At 27.6% G+C, this 24914-nt stretch overlaps 3 protein-coding genes across 4 annotated transcripts in view; 2 read left to right on the top strand and 1 right to left on the bottom strand.

The window, feature by feature from the left end:
* LOC111624492 (protein dispatched homolog 1-like) overlaps positions 1 to 7895 on the bottom strand; it is a 90713-nt gene extending 82818 nt beyond the window's left edge. The window contains exon 1 of the mRNA XM_023367341.1: positions 7606 to 7895. The gene's annotated coding sequence lies outside the window, so the exon portion shown is untranslated. The remainder of the gene's footprint in view (positions 1 to 7605) is intronic.
* Positions 1 to 24914, top strand: part of LOC111624493 — a 105679-nt gene that overhangs the window by 47347 nt on the left and 33418 nt on the right. The window lies entirely within an intron of this gene.
* LOC111624494 lies at positions 10076 to 11039 on the top strand. Its single transcript, XM_023367343.1, has one exon. It carries the CDS (start codon positions 10248 to 10250, stop codon positions 10935 to 10937), a length of 690 nt encoding a protein of 229 aa, XP_023223111.1. The 5' UTR covers positions 10076 to 10247; the 3' UTR covers positions 10938 to 11039.

Here is a 24914-nt window from a genome sequence, read left to right as displayed (position 1 = left end):
ATGTCAAAGTGAATGGGACAACTCAATAACAGGACGCACGACATATAAATTCCTCCCCTCTACTATTGCTAAGCGGTAACTATTCAACTACATCACCCCCTTCCTTCGCTCTGACCCAAGTTCTCACTAGGCATGACAACCTGCCGAGCTACCTGCATAGGATCAACAAGCGAATCAACGACAAGTGTGATTGCGACGACGATTCCACCGGGGACACGCACCATATCATTCTGGACTGAACCATGTACGACAACAAAAGGGAGGCACTATTGTCTTGTTTTAATGGGCAAAGCTGGCCACCGCACCTGGACTTTGTGCAGCACCATAGAGGCCTACCGTCTATTCTCTGCCTTCATCGAAAGTTGTGATTTCTTCTTGGCAAGTTCAAACACATTGCAGGTATCATCTCAGCGTCAATGACATAAATGTATTTAGTAATATTGTTAACTGGCTTCTATTCTATGTTGTCGGTCTATTACTGTACTGCTCTGTTGTCGTTGTCACCTAGCCGGAATGGCAATTCGTATCATCTGTTTTGTGTATATAAACTATATTGTCGGGATATATTGTAAGTATTTTGTCTATTATTGTCTTCTATTGTCTCGAAATGACATTTTGTATATATATGTATATAATTGTGTTTTATAGATAAATGTGGTGTAAGGCGTCCATAGATCCCTACTAACCTTCCCTCAATTTTCAATTCTTCTATTTACTTTCCTCGTCCTGTCACCCAAATCCTACCGTCCCCTTAACCTCATTAATTCTACCTCCTTCCTTCTTCCTCTTTAATGGGCTAAGTCAGATGACAGCCTCGTAACTTTATGCTAAGTAAGTAAGTGCTATGCAGGCAAAGAATAATTGGTCGTAAATTCAATGCCAACAGTATTTCACGAAACATCAATTTATTGGAACAATTGAGTTCAGAGAAAGTTAAATATTTAGAAATAGGTATACTGAATTATGAAAAAGAAGAAAAAAAATGAAATGATCAATTAAATAGAATCAATATATCTAGCAATCTTTGATCTTTCGCACTACGTAATACCGATGAAAGTCCAAGGGTATTGGAAAATAATGAAAAATGACTTTAATATATTAATATAATGGTAATGGATGCTTAATAAACATTAGTGAAATGAATTTACAACAAATTCATATTACATACAGCCGAAGAATTTGAGGTTTTTAACACATTAATGAAATTAGGAGAGTTTGATAAAAATCGGATTTAAGAAAAAGCGTGAAAGAGTATTTGTATGCAAAAACAGATGAGAAATCCAATTAGAAATTCTACTGAAAGATGTTCAATGCCAAAACAAACCATTGGAAATGAATTATTAACGCTCGTAATTGGGAACAATAATGTTTTTACTCTTTAATAAATAAATAGAATTAAAAGTATTACAAGTATTGCATTATTTTTAGATGTACAGTAGACCCCTACCTATAACACTGTTGATAATTCCGTGTTATATGAATTCCATGTTGTACGAGTCACTTAGATTTTACAAATACGTGAGCCGTTCACAGCCCGGAACACGTATTTGTAAAATCTAAGTGACTCGTACAACATGGAATTCATATAACACGGAATTATCAACAGTGTTATAGGGGGTCTACTTTAATACTGAAGAGGAATCACTAAGACGGTGTGGTTCGAAATGCATTTATATTAGAGAGAGAGAATAATATAAGATGCTAGCATTATTAATCTACACGAGCGCATTTTAGGTCTAAAAAGCGATCGAATAAGAGATGAAAATAGGTTTTAAACACAAACTAGTTATGATCAAAAGTATATCAAACTAGACTTTGAAAAAATATAGTTAAAAATTATAATTTTAAACTATAAAATTTCAATTTCATAGCACCTTGTAAAATAATGTATAAGTATAATTTTANATCGTCCTATATTTGAATAAAAAAACAGGAGAGAGATTGTTTAATTTATTAAATATTTTCTAGCTCCATTAATAATAATTGCTTATCTAAATATTAAAAAAAAATAATAATAATACATTGGCATTTTCAAAATTAGCTTTAAAAATTAGTTAAATTAATAATAATTTCTTAAAATTGTTTTTTTTTAAGAGAATATTTGATATCGAATGCTTAATTCTCAATCTTTCCTTTAAAATATTGTCTATAATTATAAATTAAAGAAAATTCTATTGATATAATGTTAACCACTAAAACACATCCCTGGCTGATGAATTTTTAAAAAATTTTATATAAGAGAGACACAAAACAAATTTATTTTTTACGTACAATTAAGTAATTATCAAACTAAATCCGTTTATTAACAAAATTAAAATGTATAATTATTTAAATAATTAGATTACATATTAAATACAAACAAAGAATAAACCAGTGCGATTGTTGTTTGTCTTTTATTTAATTTTTCAATTTTAAAAGCTAAAGAAGTGAGGGGAAGAAAAGCTAGACAAATAGCTTTTCCTTTACCAAGACTAATAACTTTTACTATTGGAAATAAAAATGTTTTCTATCCAAAAATGTCTTCTTTTATCAAATAATTTTCGTGATCCTTTAAAAATTCTCTAGAGACTAAAGGTTAAGAAACATTGCTCTGTATTTCGTTCAATACATTTCAATGTATTGAACAAAATACATCGTCAAATTCATCGAATAAAAAATAGATAAATACGCGATAATTCGATATTTATTGCATGGTATAGGAGTCCAATATAAGATTTGAATGGAATTTCTGGAGTTTAAAACTCCAGAATTCATTGAAATAATAAAATAATGTCTGGACATAAACATCAAAGTGTTATTTAAATGTTTCTTCCTTTCTTATAATTAAAAGATTCCGAAACTGTGTGTCTGTCTGTGTGTATATTCGTGTACGTGTACACATTGTTTAAAATGACCATTTTGTATTGTAATCGGTTTATATCGAGGGCTTTATTTCTCTTTGAACATAACTTCTACGATTTTAAGAAAATAGATACATAGTCTAAGTTAATTAAATATATATTTAAGATTTAACAATAAAATTTAAAGAGTTCTTAATGATTTATTTGAAACTTAAATCTTTGTTTCCGAATAAAATTATTTTACAGTATATCTTTTCTTAATAAACAAACAATTAATTAATCATACAATTTTATAAATAGGTTGTCAAATTATTGATTCAAGGATTTCCAGATCAAACAAATGAGATTTTTAATTCAATATCAAACAAGATAAACGGATTTACGAGAAATTCGGTCGCTTTGATTCTTTAGATCAGTGGTTCTCAATTGGGGGTACATGTACCCCTAGGGGTACGAGCGTAAATCGAAGGGGTACATCTAACTTTCATTATAAAATGGCTTATATTAATCAATTTGCTGTAAATTATTAACACAAGAAACAAGAAACAACAAAAACTTGCTTTAAAATATCCCAGTGTGAACACCGATTTACCTTTTAACAGTCTAAACAACTTGTTTATGCACTTGATTTGCCTGTCTATTTGTGCCGTTAGTGCCGAGTGAACCTGTAGTCTAGTAAAATTACGGTTTAACCGAGCATTAATTTTAGAATAGAAAAAAAAAATTTTTTTTATTCTATAATTATTGCTCAATAAGATTGGGGGCTTTTCATGTTTTTACTGGATTACTGGTATTAAGAATAACAAGGCTTGGATCGTACCCCCACCATGCAATGTGTGTCACTGCATGCGCGCATTACTTGATATTTAGCAAATTTAGACGTTACATTTGTTACAAAAATTGAAAGATTCGTGTATTGTTCTGCACGTTATAAATTCGCAACCATTACTTTCAAGGTCAGTACACAATTATAATCTCTATTTAACAACGTGGGAACCAAATTTTGAAAAAATTGCTGAAGATTTATCGCGACAAATATCCCATCAAATTTTGTTAGAAATTACAGTATTGTAGAATAATTTAAATTTTCTTTATCGTTAATTATAATTACTTATTTTTAGGAATTGTAATTTATGCATGTATTGAAATGACTTCTGTGATTTTATATAATATACTTGTCAAATAATAATAAATAAATGTATATACCTAATTAAATTTATTATTATTTAGGTAAAATAAGTAATTCACTTTTAGTTATAGTTAGTTAGTTAGAGTTTTCTTATGGCGCTCAATTATAAGGGCTGTATACATGTAACGCAGTAATTATAAAATTTACATACAAAAATATAAGGGGTACTTGATAAACAACTAATGGGCTAATGGGGTACATCAACAAAAAACGTTGAGAACCACTGGTGTATGTCACATACTTCTAGGTAATAATTAACATAATTACAGTAATTTAAAATGGTAGCATATCATTTTGGAACACACTGTATTAAGTAGGACTGACATTTATATTTAGTACCCCCTTACATTTGCATATCTTTTTAGGAAACACAGCTATGGTTAAGAACAAGTAAAATGAGCTAAAACTACACAGAATAGAAGAACCACTAATAGCTGCAATACAGATTTGAACATGCGCTACATATAGTATTTATGTAAAAATACTGGTTCTCAATTGGAAACCAGCATATTAAAATTAAAAAGTGTTCTCTTTAGAACACTTTAATTTTTAAATTACTTCCGTTGCATTTGATATACGTTCGTATGTTTGTTTTATGTTAAATTGGTGTACTTCACTGAGGAAGGCCTATGATATTAGGTCAAAAACTTTTGAATTATTAAATATACTCTGTTGGAGTTACAGGGTGTACTGTTTCTTTTGTTTCTTATTCTCCAGTTAGAACTTAATTTTAAGTGATTGTTTTTTGTTGGAAAATTTAATTAAAATAAATTAATTTGCAAATATAAATTCCCATATATATGGGAAAATTGTACAAATTAACAAAATTGTTTCACTGTATATATAATTTGGATTCCTGTTATTTTCAGATTAATAGATAGAGAGGGACAAGAGTGTCTAGTAATATTAAATTTTATGATTGTGCTAGATAAAAACATAGTTTTTAATTGCCCAAAAATTATTTTTAGTTCCAAAATTTTATTTTATTATCAAAGTATTATAAGTTATATGAAAGCAAGGGTTTTCCAAAGTCAAAATTGTCTATTTTATTTTGATTGAAGCAAAAGTGAACAAATAAATAATACAATAATTTGTGATGAGAAAAATTTTTTAGTTAATAGATTTCCAGTCAACTTACAGATTCCAATAGTTAGATTAATTATTTTAGAATAAATTCTTTATTTATAACTTAATAATTTTAGTTGTATAAAGTTAAAAATAAAAATGTATATTAATTACTACATAAAATATGACTTTATTGATTTATATATTATTATTACAGTGAAATGCTAACAGGCAATATGCAAAGACAAAGTTCCTGTGAACTTGAAGTGGATTGTTGTGCTAAGGACATTTTAAATAAGCGAGAAGAAACTGGTAAGCAATGAATTATTCATAAACTCTGCACCATTTGTACGTTTACAGCAACCAAATTTATTACCAATACAAGTGTTTTTGGCTAATTTTGTAAGCCTGTATCAGGCCTTCATATAGCTTCCAATCTGATAACATTTAAAATTGGAATGTTACTCATAAATGATGTTATTTATAAAATTTTAAAATATAGAATATAGATAATGCTTATAAATATTCTATATTTTACATCATGTAACCAAATTTATGGTTGCATTTCCAGCAACCATAAATTTGGTTGTCGGAAATGCAGTTTAATAGTTTCAGCTTTTTTTATAATGAATTGACTACTTTAAATAATTATGTATAAATGAATTATGTAAAAATGTGGCGTTTCTTTTTGACTACATCTTGCCTTCATATTAAAAATGTTAAACTAAACTCCTTATTACATAAGACTGTATTAAGTAAGGAGTTAAGTTTAATTTTTAAATTTAAGCTAGTACTTTACTGATGATTTGTTTTATAAAATGGCATAAGATGATATTTTTAAATTTATTTTGAAGATTTTAAAATAAATGATGAATTTCTTTTTCAAATAAGCAGTTTAATTTTAATTTTAAATGTCTTTAGTTTGCATTTAAATTAAAACGTTTCAAAAGTGTCATGTTTACTATTTAAAATTNGTACTAAAATTTACTATTATTAAAGAATTTTTTTTTTTGAGGTTTTAAGTTGATTAGAAATATTTTTTACTGAAGTTTTTAGAAACAAATTAAACAGTAATTTATTAAAAATTTATTGAGAAGAAAATAAGTGTGACTAATCATTTAAGATTTCAGAATGTCGTTCCATCAAAAGATCAATAGTTCTTCAATTAGTTTACTATGTAAAGCAGAGAAACAACAGTGCTGGACGAACAGGATTTGAGATAAGTTGATAACATTTAATGCAAATTGATAGTTTTATCACTAATAACTATCATAAAATTGAATGCAATACAAAAACAATCTCTAACTTTTCTATCGATCTACATTTTTAATTTGCTATGAATTATTTTCGTTTAGTCCATTTAATTTATTATTTATGCTTAAAAATTGATCGTTTGACTCGAAGATTAATAAAATATTTCTTCTACGTGGATCTATACTCTGTTCATTTTTCAAAAACTTTAAAAATCTAAGCGCGAGACAATATCAATTATGATGATGATGAGGATGAAACATCAACTAAGCGTATTTGTTAAAAGTTATAAATGAATGATTAATAAAATTACATAAATTTTAATTATAGTTAAATGCATTAATTGATATTAAAATTTAAATATTTACTTTTTATATATACTGATACATGACTTAAATAATGTAACTTTTTAACTTACGTCAGATTCATATATTAACATTTTCGCATTTTTTAATTAAAATCAATCCTCTAACACATTTAAAATAATAATAATAATAATAATAATAATTTGTTTTATCAATAATTCTCCAATATTTTACCGGAGCATAAATTTACGATAGTCAATATCAAAAATAAAAACTTCTTTAGTGTACATTCGCACGAAATTTAATACGCAAAATTTATTTGTTAAGAAACTACTCAGTTAATTTTATTTGAAAAAAATATATATAATAAAATTAATTATTGTAAAATCGACATGAAATTTCGTCTTGGTTTAAAGTTGATAGATTCCGATGCTCCTGATAATCAGTAAACACCTTCAGGTTCTGTTGCAGAAAGGGAAAGTTATAACGGAGGGACAACGCTTGCATAAAATTTGCATAATCCGTACCTAACTGTAAATGAGATCGATAAATAATCTGACCTATGTAGGAATTAATAAAAAATTAAAACTTTCTAACAGAATCGATTTCTATCGTTATCGATTTTTTCGAAGATGCCAAACAAAAATAACGTTGAGATTTGTTGCAAAATAATTTAACCACGTCAACACTTTTAAAGTGTAACAATGTATATACCTATAGATTATTATTATTATTTTAACAGCGAGCGTATATAAGCAGTAAAGTTTTCTTTCTTTCTTTTTTTTTGGCAGATGTAAAATCACATCAGGAGCTAAAACTGCAAACAAATCGAATCGAAATAATTCTGGCACGCGTCCCGACTGTTATAACACAAGCGTTGGCACTATATATATATATATATATATACATACATGCCGAGCTATGATACTATAATGCAATGCATTTGATTACTTACCTGATGTAAAGTTGCCGTCGAGAGTGGCGATGGGATGCACAAAACGTTAAAGCCAGATATCGGTATTGGATGCGCATGTCCGACCTTGGAATCGTCGAGCCCCAGCCGGACACATATAACATTCCAATGAAGTTCGAACATTTTGTTCCCTGGCTTATTAATTATGGCACCGTAACCTAGTTCTAAGTCTCTCCCCCCCTCCATTAAACCCTAGAACCTAACGTTATTCGAGCACTTTCAACAAGAAACAAATTAGTGCATTTGTTCTCCGTAGCCCGTACGATGTAAAAAAATTTGCATTTAATTTGCATTAAAATAATTATAGGAGGTGGCATTGGATTAACGGCGTTAAATATATATATATATATATATATATTACTAGGATGCGTTGGAGCGAGTTGACGCGCTGTAATGAATATGCAGCTTTATACGAGAACGACAAAGGAAAAGTTATGTAGATTATAAACAAAATTATATAAAATTTAGTAAAAAATATAATTAATTTAAGATTAAAATTTTCGGTTAAATTTGCAAGCACTAACATATGCTTGCAACTTCATCAATGTGTTTGTGTGTTATAATAATATTCTGCGGTAGAAGAGCGTTAAGAAGGAATTCGGAGATTAAATGGTTTAGAAATAATAATAAGAAAATAAAAAAAACTACAAAATATGATGCAGTGATTTAAAATGTTCGGCATTTTAATTTTTTGTTTTTATAATTGCAAAAAGTCACGGGCGATTAAGTGCACAATTATGCAAATTATATTTAAAAAGCACGCTCGAGAAGAAATTTATGCACGAATCTACATCTGTCTAAATAAAAATTCCGGATGCAAGACTGGTGGAAAAAAAAAACAGATATTTGCTATTCTCCCCCCTTTTTTTTTTACCGTTCTCCGAAGAAACATAACGACGGATTTTTATTATTATTTTATTATTTCCACCCGAGTCAGTTCGTCCGTGTTCTGTCGATACTGCGGTTCTGGTGAGTACGTCAGAGATGACGTAACCGAATGAAACCTTTGACGTAAGAACAAAATAGGCGCGCGTTTTGACAAGAAAACTTATCGGTAACTTTTATATAACTACTACAAAATCGATATTATACGACAAACATGTAAAAAATCTAATTTACAAAATCTCCCAAGGGCACTTTAACCTCTCTTCTTTTCCTAAATTCAGTTTAAACACTTAGTTATACAGTGTGTTTTTTTTTNTATTGAAATGACTTCTGTGATTTTATATAATATACTTGTCAAATAATAATAAATAAATGTATATACCTAATTAAATTTATTATTATTTAGGTAAAATAAGTAATTCACTTTTAGTTATAGTTAGTTAGTTAGTTAGAGTTTTCTTATGGCGCTCAATTATAAGGGCTTTATACATGTAAAGCAGTAATTATAAAATTTACATACAAAAATATAAGAAGTACTTGAGAAACAACTAATGGGCTAATGGGGTACATCAACAAAAAACGTTGAGAACCACTGCTTTAGATGATAAACGAAATTGGATATTTAAATGTTAGTTCAATTTCCCGTGCACTTTTAATTGGTGGCTCTTATCGTACTGAAAGAATATGGAATTACTCAGAACTATATTTTGGTCCACTAGAAAACATTGGATTATTAAATGCAATTTTATTATTTAAATTAATGATTCTCAGTCCACTTATAAATTATCAAAAGCAAAATAATTTTTAAATAAAAACTTTATATTTATTTTTAATTTAAGCAAAATATTATGACGTGTATGAAATTGTTTTCCTCTTCGTTCCTTATGCTATAAAAACATGACAGCTATTTTATTTTTTTTACACGTAAATCCCTTTTATAAATGTATCAGCTGATTAATTACATACTTTCTTATAATTGTTTAATAATTTTTCATTTGAAAATTAATGAATTCTCCTACGGATTTAATTATAAGTTTTATAAACAAACATATCAAATATAAGTTTATAAATTAAAAGTAAAAAAAAAAAAGTAATAGGAAACAGCGAATAAAATCTAGAATATGCCGAATTAGACTACATAGAATTTTAATTTTAAAAAAATTTATTTATTTTTTGACAAAGCTATTGAATGTAGAATTAAATAAAAAGAAAGTTTATAAGAATGGAAAATTGGCAACAATCTTTATCATAAAAAGATTTAGAATAAAATAANATGGACCATTTATTTTGAAAGTGGTGTAAGTCCATTTTTGAGAAAAATGAGCTATCACATAATTCATGCTTAATTTAATGTAAACTTTTTATATATAATTAGTTCGTGTTTAATTTCTCAAAAAAATCCCATGTTTTGTACAACTTAAAATCGGTCGGTAAATGAATTAGCATAACCGTCGATTATGAAAGTGGTGTAAGTCCAATTGACAGAGGTAGGTGGCATAGCAGATGGATGCCGATCAGTAATTTGTTATTTTTCATTTATTTTATATTATGTGTGATATTACGTGTCAACAGTTGCTAATTTAGGTCAGTTATTCTATTTTTCTGTTAAAATGGCTAAGTTCATATTAACATCAGATAGTGATATAGGTAAGAACAAATGGTAAACCGCTATTATCTTATAACAATTGAAAATATTTATTTTATTTCATTATAAATAAATTTACACAGACATAAAGCCCATGAATATAAACAGAAGAATAATGTTAGATTCAGAGGATGAAAATAATTCCGCTAAGAAGAATAAATTAACGAATCGAAAAAAGAGAAGAAGAATTATAGAGGTAGAATCTTCATCAGATGAAGATATTGTTATTGAGAACTTGGATTATGCGAAACAAAACAAAGAAAAATATTTGCAACAAATAAACAAAATTAAGCGAAATAATGGACAAAAATACTATACAAAAAGAGGAAAATTCATTCCTGCAAAACAATTTGAATCCAAAAATTGTAATTGCTCGCAGAAATGTATAGAACGTATTAATGAAGCACAACGTATGGAAATTTTTGATAAGTTCTGGAATATAGGTGATTTTAATAAACAAAATGTATTTTTATATGGTAGTGTTCAACGAAAATCTGTAAATAGAAGACGGCCTAGAAATAATTCGGGCACTAAAAGAGCATATGCTTATAAATTTTACCTAGTCACTTCTGGTGGAAACATTTTAGTATGTAAGAAGTGTTTCATTAATACTTTCCAAATATCTACTGGACGAATTGATCGTATCCTAAAATCGCATGAGAACATTCCGAATGACATGCGTGGAAAAATGGATGGCTCTTGCAGAAGAACTAGTGAGCTACTGACGAATACAGTGATAGACCACATAAAAAGCTTTCCGGCATTTGAAAGTCATTACACATGATCGCAAAATCCAGAACTAATGTTTTTAAATCCGGAATTAAATATAAGAAAAATGTATAGTTTATATTTGGAAAAATGCAAGGAAAACAACTTGAGCTCAGTTAATGAATGGACATACAGGAAAATCTTTAAACGAGATTTTAAGTTACGCTTCCATTTGCCACGTAAAGATACCTGTGTGAAATGCGATTTCCTAAACATGAAAATTAAGACTATAACTGATGACGACGAAAAAACGATTCTTGTAGAAAGACATGATATTCACTTGCAAAATGCTGAATTATCAAGAAAAGCATTACAAGAGGATAAAATTCTAGCATCGGGAAATCCTGATAAATACTTTGCTTTCACTTTTGATTTACAAAAAGCCTTACCATACCCGAAATTGTCTGTCTCAATCGCATATTACAAACGAAATATGTACGTCTTAAACGAGGGTTTTCACAATTTACACAATAATAACGTTAATATGTATGTGTGGGACGAAACCATTGCGTCTAGGNTGTACACGCTGTAAACAATACTGGTTCATTTTTCAGGTACGTTGAACAATCCATTCACATGTCTGTAGCTGAATTAACTCAAAGGACAGTGCAGTATCCATTTCTGTTACGTAACAAAACTCGGTCAAAGTCACGTCTTATTTGCCGTTTCTCAGAATTTAAACTTTAAACTACTAGTCTACTAATGTGTTCGTTATGATACAGCTTCAAAATTATCTCCATCCAAAAGGATTATCCTGTAAATTACAATATTTCAGTAATTAAAAACGTTCACATTCCTCTGATTGATATTGTTATCTATCCCGTTATTTATACAATCATTATAATAGACTATTGTTAGAACTCTAATATTACAACTTGATTATAATCGAAATATTCGAATCTGCTAAATGTTATACCAACTTATAAGAGTTTGTTTGTTTCTATGTATTTGCCAGTTAACATAGGTGCCAGATGCACTTTTCAATCTGTAGTATATCTATGTATTGTATAAATATAGCAAAAGAAAATTTACGTAAATCTCAATAAGACACTGTTGTATCTAATTTATAATATACTACATAAGTTAATGATTAATGACATTAAAACAGAAATGAAAATATATTAAAAATTTTTTTTAATTTTATTTTCTTTTAACATTACTCTTTTGTCACCAAGTTATCTGGGAATGAAAATTGAAAAAAAAAAATTTAATAAATTTACTGTAAAGACTTTAAAGTTTACATTAAAGAATAACTAAATTATTAAATATTTTAAATGCGAAGTTAAGTCGTTAATTGTGAAGAGATTTATATTAATGTTATTCTTCGAGACGGCGATTACTGTTTTCGAATAGTTTCTGGCTAACAATTACGTATTATTTATTATAAACATATGATGTAAGTAGACAAAACTTCGCTCTTGTAGTTAGCTGAGTAAGCAGGCAGTTCGGGTAAATGTTCTCTAGCAGACGATTGCGAAAGGGAAGAAGAAGAAGAAGAAAGAAAAAACCTGCAGACAATTCCATCGCATATTATGTTGGACAATGCATAAAGACACACGCATGCTACCATTCCAAAGATAGAAAGTCGCATTCTCCTACGAGTTTCTGGCACGTTGAACCAAGTATAAATAGTCATCTTGTTTTGTGTCGGTTGCTTCCATTTTCTATCCTTTACTTCCCGAATTCGAAATATATTCAAAAGTTTAAATTTAATCTACTCTTAAAATATAGCTTCATCTTGATATTAAAAGAGCAGAATGTTCTATTTTTTATTTTTTTTATTTTTTGGAATAAATTTAACGTCAAATGGTACATCTTAAAACTCATATCCTGTAATCTCGAAAAAAGAAAAAAAGAAAAAAAAACTGATAAAACTTACTGCATTTCCGGGACAATATATTGCTGTTAAGTTTATCGGACTGAACAATATTTCCTTTCAAGGAAAATATAATATCAATTGAATGAAATTTTTACTCTAAATATCCTCCTTTATATAAAAACTGTTAAACTTCTAAATTCTATTTTAATATTATTTTTAAGCAGTTTGAAAGGGGAAAAAACAAACTATTATTATTGTTTATTTGTCTAGTAGTGTATTCTTTTCTCTATTCTTTTGTTTTCTCTGATTGTTACTTAGCTCTATTTCTAAATTATTTAGTATTTGGTTTCTTCAAATCTTCATATAAACTAATATAAAATGTTTTTTTTTTTTTTTGCAGCTTCAACAGAAATTATCGGTATGTAGATGATTTTAACTTGTTCACTTAGCTATTATTTCAAATCTATAATAACAACAAAAAATCAGTCTATAATAATAGACTGATTTTCTAACTCCATATTTATAGATCAGAGTTATTGATGAAATATTTTAATTTCCATTTTAAAAAATAAGTAAGTATATATCATTAAACTGTTCATACCAACTTATTCAGTATAATTTTACCTTTTGAACAAATTTAATCAATCATGTTGTGTTTCATTTGTGTGTGTAAACACCAAATCAGGTGCATACATTGTAAATTATATTATTTATATAGTCAAGAAATAAAAATTAACTAATTATATATATATATATGATTTAAATTAACGTTTATGGTGGGTTAGAATAGTCAAAATTTTCAATAAATAGAACACTATAGCATTTTAAAGGAAAACGATTTCTTACGATCCAGACAGAGCCAAATCATGAATCCAGACAATGATTAGGTCAGAAGGATCATCAATTTAAGGTCGATGACTCTTAGATAATCCTCATGCACGAATTGATCAAATGTTTTCGATGATTGATTTTCATTCTTAAAAAAATGAAAGAATGAATGGAAATTAGCCTATTGAAGTAAAAGATAGTGAACAAGTTAAAATTATATCATTGCCAATACTGTAAATTTTTGTTGAAGCCCCATAACATTTGATATTATCACGTTCCCTAGAACATTTCTATGATTGTAATCTCTTTTTTTCCCCCTGAGAGATTTAATAATGAATTTCACTTAATAAAGTTTTCATAGAATAAGTTTATTAGATACGTTCCCTGCTAAATAACCGAAAAATTGTTAGAAAAGTAATAAATTAATTATTTAGATAATAAATATAAAAATATTATGTATATAAAGTATATTTTTTTCAACGATTAAGCTTCATAATTTTATTGTTAATCATAAAAATAATTTTTTTTCAGTTAAATTACTAGTATATTGCTTATTGATAAAATGCCTAGTAGTGTCTTTTTTTTTAAAATGAATATTTTAAAGCATCTTTATTGTATAAAATTTTTAATTAATTAATATTTATTAAATAAATTTTTTGATTCGATTGTTACGTAAGTTTTGTGTTAACCGGCGATTCGAAAGTACTGACACGTAAACAGAGCGTTATTAACAGTTATATAATTTATTATCCATTATTAAATATAAAATTGCCATTAAAATCTATTTTATAATTGTCTGAAACTTATTTCGTAACAGGGAATAAAAAGCAATAAATCTATTTATGAATTTGACACCTGCGAATTAAATAGAAAATAATGAAAATTAGCAAAGACCTACTTAAAAATAATTCTTCGTATAAAGTAAAGAAATAAAAGACAATAATTAATAATGGAGACAATTTATAATATATATAAATAGGCAAATTTAGAACGATTTTCGTCACATGAAACTTCTTAGCTAAACCCTCAACGAGAAGCAAATTAACAATTTACGTTAAATATATAGACATTATGGAAATAAAAGATCGATGAAAGATGGACAAAGACGAATTTACAATGCCAATTGCTTATACTTCGAAAGTCATTGTGGTATCAGGAGACTAGGCGACGGCCTCAGGCGACATTTTTCCTAATAAACCTTTCTTAAAAGTACTATTATACTATACAGTACATACAGTACAATAGGGTGGCATTCGCAATCCGCTACTGGTCATACATTCTCTCATGAAAGACTAATTTTAAATACGTACAGTACTTGTAGAAGTAAACTATATATGAAAGTTTTTAAATTCTACTTTTATAGATTCATAGCCTCATTTAAATAATACACGAAAAAAAATTTAAAATTCTAGTCTCATTTCCCAAACATTTAGAAAACTAGTAGCCTACATAGGCTATTAGGCCTATGTTACAGTAGTCTTTCTCCAGTGTTTATTCCACTTATAATCTGGTATAATAATATTTTTTAATATTAGTTAAAGGTATATAAATTATATAATTTATAAAAAATACATTATCCTTTTTAACATGGCTCATAACTTGTATTTTCTCATAGGGTTTCATAGAATTAACTACATTAAAAATGTATCTGTATATATTTAAGATAAAAAGTTAAAAAAATTATTCTAAAATGTGAAAAAAATCATCATTATGTTCGTTATTTCTTCAATAAGTAATCTTTAATTCAAGGGAAAAAAATAGCCCATTTTTTTACAACCAATTTTAGTATCGATTTTAAATTATTACCTATTAATTAGGGAGAAGAACTGAAACAAATAATTATAATTTACTAAAGTTTGTAAAAATTCGTAATTAATTAAAAATTAAATCCAATTTAACGATTTAAACTTAATTAATTTTAACGGGAGAAAGTTTTTAACTAAAACAACCACCACAGAGAGAGATTTACATAATTAAAATAATTATTTTTTTAAGTTCATTTGACCGAGAGAAGATAATGAATTTTAATCCGATAACTTAAAAAAAGTGTTTATTATTTTATTCGGAAATTAAAGTTTCATTAATAAATGAATTAATTTAAGAAAAACGAAAGTTACATCCATAGAGTAATATTCGATCTTTCTACCATTTTAATGATATGGGCAGGATAATGTAACTGTTGACATTTAAGTAATGATATCTGCCAAGTCTCTTGTTGCGTTAAATGTGTTGAATATTTTTAGCATGATTTACAATGTGAAAGCATAAAAATGTTGCTTATTCGTTTCTAGGCCCTTTTATATTACGAGTCGAAATAATATGAATTCGAATTCTGCAATATTTAATTATTCACCATTTATTCAGCTTTCTCCTTAAACCTTTCAATAGAATACATTTAATTTTAGTATTATTATTATTTTTTTTTTTTTAAATATTAAAATTTAAATGATTAACAATTTAGATGTATTCATGGATTTGAATTCTTAGTTAGCTGTTTAATGAAGAGAGTTGTTCGAGAATTATAATTATCCATAGAAAAAAAAAATATATATATATATCATAACTAATTTAAATCATACAAAAGAGCTGCTAAAGTTTGATGTATTGTTTAATATAAAAAAATAAGCACCGGTTTTTGAGGAATTTAATAAAATATCAAAGATATTTTAGGGGAAAATAAATAAATAAATATTTCGTTTTTTTAATTATTAATTAAGCTATTATTAAACGCTTTTATTTAACAAATCTTGCAACTTAAATTTCATTCACTTCTAATTAAGATTGAAGGTTGAAACTTTGAGGACACCGATGACAATGCACTTTAATGATGTTTCGGGGGATGTTCAGCCCCACTATCCTCTTCATCTCGAAACTCGATAAACATAATCAAATGTAAAATTTAATCATGATTGTTTATGCGTGTCTGTGTAAATTGCACTGTAATGAGGTATATGATAGAGGTGACCGCATCCCTACCATCCCCCCATTCCAATCGAAAAGCACGACCAATAAAATCATTTTTTTTTTTAAAAATAAATGTTGAAAAAAATATAAAAAAATCTTAGTAATATTTAAAACTATTTAAAATAAATATCTCTTAATCGCAGTCTCATCTCGTAGTATTGTATTCTGGTGTATTACTATAGAAAAAAACATTATTTCAGATCTTTCCTTTTTTTTTATCACGATAACAAAAAGAAATCACGTAAAAATAGTCATTTAAATATTTAAAATTTCGAAAAATTCTGGATTTATTAACATCATAACTACATCAAATAAAATAAATTTACAAAGATTTATTAAAAAAGATCTTCCTTTTATGCTTTTATCGATTTTTCTTTTATTTTTAATCGATATACCGTAACGCTGCTTAATAATTTATCTACTCAATTCTACAGGTAATAACACATTTCTAAAATTTGTTTTTTTGTTAAATAAAATAGAATTAATAATAATCTTTTTTCTTATTTTTAACAGTATTATATGATAACTGCAAGGGATTAAATTAAATTGAAAAATAAAAATATACAGTTCTATTCATTATTATAACACTAACACACACAAAAACAAATGTTATAAGCTAATAACTTATATTTTATTTTTAATTCCTTTAATGACAGTTTTAAAAAGATTAATTTTTTATATTTTAAAAGAATAAAAAACTTTTAATTTTCATTCATTAACATCTTTGAGAATTAGTTTGGTGCATAAATTTCTTCAGACAATTGACATACTTAATAATTTTTTTTTTACGAATTGAATAAATAATTCAGTATAATAAAAATCCATTGTAAGAATTACTTCGTTTTCAATAATCCAAACTGATAAAAATGCCAATTTCTAATTTTCATAAATTAAAAAAAAAGAAAAAAAAGAGGAGAAAACAATAATAAAATTCTTAAAGAAATGCATTAAAAGATGAAATTTCTTTATATATAAGTTATAGAAAATGCTTGTAGGAAATTTGTTATAAGCAATTGTTATATTTTAGCGACACTAAAAACCGTATTTTAAATATTCAAAAAATATGCACAAGTAATGAGAAAATATTTTAAAATCCAAATTAAACATGAATTTATTATTATTATTTTTTTCCCATTTACTCGAGTTTAATAAGATACATTCATCATGAATTTTTCATCTTTCATTTTTATTCATTTATACTCCATTTATTATTTTTATTTTTTTCCCCCAAACAGAATTTTTACCTTTTTCATTTAAATATTTGAATAACAATTAAAAAGAATTCGTCTTTTTACAAGGTCAAGTTTCTTCTTCTCATTAAAAACTTGTCAAATAAATAGAAGTAAGGCATATTTTATAATCCTGAAAAAACAATTTAGTCTTTTAGAAAATTAAAAATATAAAATTTAATACTTTTTATTGTAATTAAGTTTGATGTGGTATAGTTAAAAAATTCAATTGTGAAACGATTCGTCTTGGTAATATTTTTTAAATAATAATAGTAATAAATGGTGAGATATTGTCATAAACGCTTCGACCCGTTCTTAGATATAATAAAACCGGTCCAAAACGGAACCTGAATAAAGCGAAAACCTGTCTAAAAGGAGCAATTCCGGTTTACACAGGTTTTGTTGTATTTACAATACAACTTAGTGTGTTTAAATGTATTTTACGTATGATATATATAATAGCAGTATCCATTATAAAAATATACTGTATAGCTTTATTATGAGATTTATATATAATGCAATTAGTATTTTATATATGTATTCGATAAAAATTACTAAAATAATATAAAAATTTTACTAATTTAAATAGCATCATAAATAAAAATTTCATTTTTAAAATTCAAAAATGACTGTGAATGAGAAGATTACACAAAATAATCAATATTTTTTTTATTAATCTTTTATGTGTAAAGTTTACATTTATTTTTATTTTATTTATTTTTTCTATAATTGTCGGGATTTTATGTGAGCATTCAAAAGTTATCGATCGCCATTCGTTTTGCTTTGCAGCAATGACGACACAACTCAACTTATCCTAGTATAAATGACTCTGAGTTTCGTCGGAGAATATTAAATAACGGATAACCGAGATTTGAAAAAATGGATCCGTCTTGTATTTTGAATCGGAATTTTCTTTCAGTGAAAATATTCAACTATAGAATATCGTTTATTTAACATATTTAGGGGAGAGAATAGAAAAGAAAACAAACAAATCTCAAAAATTGCTGCAAAACATTAAGCTTCAGGACTGTTTAATGATATTCACGTTACTAATAACAATTATAGATTTAAGTCAACTATAGTTGAATCGAGTTAGATCTGTTAGAAAAAAATATATATATAAAAAAAAAATAGAAATTTGTTCGAGTGTTCTCTCGTCCCGTATTCAATCGATCCAATAGAGTTTCTTAAATCGAAACGAATACATCTCCTCGGAGAATAAACAGAATCTTAACCGATGCCTTTCTCATTCACTGTCCTGTTCTGTTAAAAAAATAAATAAATAAATAAAAATAAAAGTTATATAACACTTTCAGATTTAACTGCATAAACACAGCAGTTTTTAGCTTACGTAATGATTGTCATTAATTAATTTATTACATAACACATCCTGTTCTCAAACGTATACTAAGCTAATGTAGTTAACAAAATGCTCTCAAATTTTAAATGTAAAAATGCGTAGAACAAATTATGTAAAGGTCAAATTAGTCCAATTGAATCTAGAAAGTGTTCGGTCATATATATATATATATATATATGATAGTAGGATTGTTTATTGTGGGCGATAATAATATGGCGTATTCTCATCAATCAAGAAGCAACAAGTCTTGATTAGTATTGCAGTTTCTTATCGCGTCGAAAGATAAAAGAAACAATTCCATAAATCATAATTAAGTAGTATCGATCAAAGAACATTCAGGTGTTTTTATAGAACAAATGTAAATATTAAATAATTTAAATGTAGCATTAAAAATCGAATGTCTTTTAGAAACGGCGCAAGACACAAAGTAAAACTTATTGGGAAAAAAAATGGTTCCACATATAACTTTGAATATATTTTGTAAAAATTTATTAGAAATTAATTCTTTTCAGTGTAAAATAATCAATATATTGAAAAGAGATTTTTATTAATTACTGTATATAAAACATTACTTGGTTGGAATATACATTACATCTAAGTAGTTATATTTTTCTTCTTCAAATAATAATATATTTAAATAAACGCATATAATAAAATATAATTTATTATTAGAAATCGTTATTTTAAGAAAAATAGACTTAAAAAAAAAACAAGGTTAATGCCAAATACAGATAGAACTCTAGGGACGTTGCAATATGTTCTCTTATCCGAAGTAATAAGATTACCTAGGGGGTTGTTTATGGTATTTATCACAATTTTACTGCAACTTACACATTGATTTCCCTTTTTCTATCATCACTTTTATCATTTTATTGAATAATTCAGTAAATATTTGCCAGTCACATTACTTTCACTTCTTCCCAAGACTACAGTAGGAGGCCTAGCTGAAAAAAATGTGAACATCTTTGCTCCAAAATTTCTGAATGTACAGTATAAAAACAAATCAGTACATTACTGCAAGAATAAAGTTTTTATTTTTTTTAATCAAATTTTATTTCGATAATTTACAGATATGAAAGTGAACTAAATGCGAAACTGTAACTATTCATGCAATAAATAACCTAAGCAAATTTTCTTAAAGATTGCAGTAATTTTTTTTTTGAATACGATTACTTGCAGCTTTCTTTGGGGTCGTCCATTAATTACGTATACAATGAGGAGAATTATCTATGTGGACTTTTTTAGTGGTATTAGTGCATGCGAATTTGTTTATATAATCCAGATTACATGAGTCATATGAATAAACTATATTAGAAAATATTTTCAGAATTTTAAAAAGTCATTTCTTCTATATTAGATGGTCCATGAACGTAATTAAAGAGGAGGGATTTGTCAAAAGTACACAACAGTGAAGGAGATGATCAAAACGGCTCAAAAATTGTACACGTAATTAATGGACGGGCCCTTTTCAATCATCCGATCTCGTAAAATGTGTTATTGTCAGTAAAATTTTCTTTTAAATGTTTTATTACCGTGCTTAAACGAAACAGTGCATCTTTATAAAAAACAATGTTTGTCGATTCTTGAACATTTTCCGTTTCGTCTTCATCTTATTCAACCTCTTTATCTTCTTCCACTCGTTTTCTTTTTAACCACATGCCATATTTTAACAATCTCAGTAAATATCGTAGTGTAAAGAACACTGTCACTGTACGCCCTGGGCTGTTGATGTACCGTAAGATTGAAGATAGACACTTACAAATCCTCCATAGAATAATAGTACTCCCTTACGTAAACTGTTCTAAAAAACATACCAATACAGAACTCATTTAAACAAATTGTTCTGCCATATTGTCCTATGTTAACAACAGTCCCACTATACATAAAACAGGAGAGTGCTCTCTCAATTGAACTTTCCTTCTTCGATGCTTTGTTAAGTGGACACTATCGTACTTTAATAAATGATAATATAATTGTGTTAAAGGTTATTTTAATGTAATTTTACTTAAAAGTATAATTATTCAGAATTTATTTGCTCTATAAATAATTTATACAAAAATATGTCATAAACTCAATTACAGTTATGGCATGTTCCCCCCCCCAATTGGAAATAGATTCCGTTGTAAAGATAAATTTTGTAATTCGATTTTGATCTTTGACAGATTAAATTCGGTAGTAAATTTTATTGGTTTTTGTAAAATATTTGTTTGCAGTTTCTATAATCGATGGCGATATTCCCAGATGAGATCTGTTTTCGTGATTTTTATTTTTGAATACATTTTAATTCGATGCTATTTCATTAATTTGATTTAATTTAAAGTGAAGAGAATTTATCTGCTCATTTACACAACTTTAAGATTTGTTTATTTTAATAAAATTAAAAATAATTATTTCTGTATAAAATTGTATTGAATTATTCTTTTCAATGAATTCGAATCTTAGTCATATTGCATTCAACTGCATGTTTGTTTTTACTTTACATTATTTTTCTGATAAAAGTTAAATTAATATATTTATCTCGTAGATAATGCTAGATTGTACTGTACAATGAAGAACGGACAGAAGACAGTGGGAGATGTATAGTCCTACAATTTGAAAAATACCACCCAATAACGTATATCACAAACTTTAATTAGGTAAAATTATATAACTAAATTAATTCTAAGGTAATTGAGTAACATTCTCCGAAACACGACAGTGGTACCTGTTTTGGTCTTTCCGAATCTGTCTTCAGCAGCACTGATTTATGGCATGTGAAATGCCATTCTGATCTGAAGTACATGTTACTGCAGATAATCCTGGTTCTGACTACCCGAATGTGCCTTGCGAATCTGCGCTTTGAGATTTATAATACATTAAGGAATTGTGCCGAGGCTTTTTGCCTTTCGAAGTGCCAAAAGTCCAGTAATGGTTAACGTTCTTTAAGATTTGAAACTAATTTTTTTTTTCCCCCGGCAGAAATCTCTCCCTCAAATCTGGAAACGTCAGCAAACAAAGTTGGCTGAGTTCGGACTGCTACATATCCCCCAAACCACGTTAAATTGAGATGCTTTATGATCATCTGTACATTAATTCGGGAATAAAATTAATATTTGAAACCAAATTTAAATAGGTTTATCAGTTTTGTTCTCGTTGTGGTTTGTAATATACTTTCTATTATAATGTTAATAATACAAGTGAGATGTAATTTGCTAAAGTTTTTGAGTAATTACAATAGAGATTTGTCAATCGTGCGAAAAAGAACAGCTATTCTTTGCTTTTGAATATTGTGACCTGTTGGATTTTTTTTCTAATTTAAAGAAATAACTCTAAAAAATTATTTTTCTAATTATTACTTCGTTTAATTTATTGTTTGGAACGGTTAGATACTACTAGTTATTTATTTTGTTTTATTGTGTAGTTTTCTAGTGATTTGTAAATTCTATAAACTTACTTGTTGTACAATAAGGATATCGACGTTTAATCGGTATTGTTATCTTTCTAATAACTTCTCTTGAAATTTGAGCAGGACTGAAATAATAGCTAAAATGCCCATTTGCAGAAAATCGAAATGATTTCTCCCCTTCTCGGACCGTTAACTTCCACCGATGCATGTCTGTTTTCCATCGCCACGAGACTTTTGGCGTCACGTATATTGACATTATTTTAGTACAGTTCTGAGGAAATTAAAAGAAAAATTAAACAGTAATTTTTGAAATTTTCGAAACTTATTTTTATGATCAACGGGAGGAACGTGGATGTTCCCAATTGTCCGTATTTCTAAACGTCTCTTTACAAATGCAAACATTTGCTGCCCAGGGTTTCAAAAGTTTGTTGTTCGCATTATATTGCTTTAGGAAAATACTGGGGCATTAGTTCGTAATAAATTTGTGAAATCAAGCCTCCAGTTTAGAAGACTAACCCACAATTTGCGAAAGTTATTAACATTATTTTTTTTAAATTCTATTTATAGGGTAAACGATATAGTTATTGGCTACAGACAGTAATTAACTATTTTAAATTTAATCCTCTTTAATAAGTATTCTATGAAAGCTATCCTGGAAATATTGTAGGGCAGTGTTAATACAAGGCTCAGCTATCAGTAAATAGCAAAAATTCCGCAAGTTTTTCTGTCGTTGCGCGTGGCCAATAACTACACAATTTTGCATTTTCTATGTTAAAAAAAGATTCTGTTCAATACGGAAATTTGCCAAACCGAAAAAAAATATATATATATTCGGTACCGTGCTATTCCGACTTACACAAGTTTTACTGTGTATTTTATTTGGCCCACGAAAAAAGAGCTGTGGAAAGAATGTTGGATTTATCACTTGTATCGAATATATACAATAGATATTTTTATGCAGTCGCAATATCAATATTATCATATAAACTATAATCCGCAAATAAGGACGACAACACAAATATTATGTCTTTTAGAACCGCTAGGACTTATTGGCTTAGCCAAAACAAAACTGATATTTGTGCAGTAGAAAAAATACCCTTAGAATAAGGCCTGGCATAGTCTGTTAGATGCTTTTCTAGAGAGATCTGGACAATGCAATTAGAGAAAAGCGCAGGAAACGAAGCGGAGCTGCCATTTTCTGGAAATTATGATGCTTGAAGAACCGCACTTCTTATTTCACTCAGGCGAGATCGCATTTATTTTCATTTCCTATTAACAGATCGTTTCAATTGTTTGGTAGCTTGATAAGCAGTTTCCTATGATAATTCCAGTACATCTACAGAAATTTAGTTTATTTTAATCAGTAGCGTACGTTGAAAACATCGCCTAGGTTGTTTATATGGCTACCCTGGTCACAATAGCAGCAGTCGACCACACTGAAAAATATAAACTTGTTCATTTAACTGAAATGCTTAAAGTACATAAATAAAAGGATATTTTATTTCACTTTCATTTTAATTTGCAAAAAATTTGATTTGTTTTATAAAATAATTTGGTTCTTTAATTTCATTTTCATTGACTTTAAAACTGCATTTCTCATTGGTTAATGATTGAAAAATTTTATTTTTAGAGGGAAAGGAAATTGGTAACCATATTAAATTCATATGCTTTTAACATGACACAAAATTAGACACTTAGATTGTTGGAAATGAGCTGTTTTTTTTTATGGTTCCAAATGCAAGAAATGTCTGATTTTTCCTTATTATTAAATAACCAAAGCATAATCTCCCAGAAAAAGTTTCGTAAAATGGCACCAGAAAAATTCTACAAAGCTTATTATGGCCACATTCCCATCCTTATAACATATTTACTGTATTTATGTTTGTATTATTTCTGTTACGGTTTCTATAATTTGTTCTTTTTTTATATTTATTATAATTTTTCTAGTAACTGTCTCCTGGCATTAAAGGTTTTTGTACCTAGAATGATAAGTAAAGCAAGTAAATTAAAACAGAAGAGTAGCATCCACACGAAGATGACTATTTAAAAAATAAAAATATTAAATTAAAATGAATAAAATCTTTACAGAAACATATTAGAGATCAAAACAAAAAGATTTGCCATTATTTGATAAAGTATTCTATCAAAACTTCTGAATGAAAATATTTTTGACATAGTTCTGGTACCCTTACTAATGTTGTTTCAGACTTTGGATCGAAGTTTTGTAATAATAGAACCCCTATAACACTGTAGATAATTCCGTGTTATATGAATTCCATGTTGTACGAGTCACTTAGATTTTACTAATACATGAGCCGTTCACAGCCCGGCACACGTATTTGTAAAATCTAAGTGACTCGTACAACATGGAATTCATATAACACGGAATTATCAACAGTGTTATAGGG

This window comes from Centruroides sculpturatus, unplaced genomic scaffold (assembly GCF_000671375.1).
Source record: "Centruroides sculpturatus isolate CEXI.00-Female unplaced genomic scaffold, Cexi_2.0 scaffold336, whole genome shotgun sequence".
NCBI classification, from domain to species: domain Eukaryota; kingdom Metazoa; phylum Arthropoda; class Arachnida; order Scorpiones; family Buthidae; genus Centruroides; species Centruroides sculpturatus.
The sequence above is the reverse complement of the archived record's forward strand: the minus strand, read 5'-3'. Positions and strand labels throughout refer to the sequence as shown.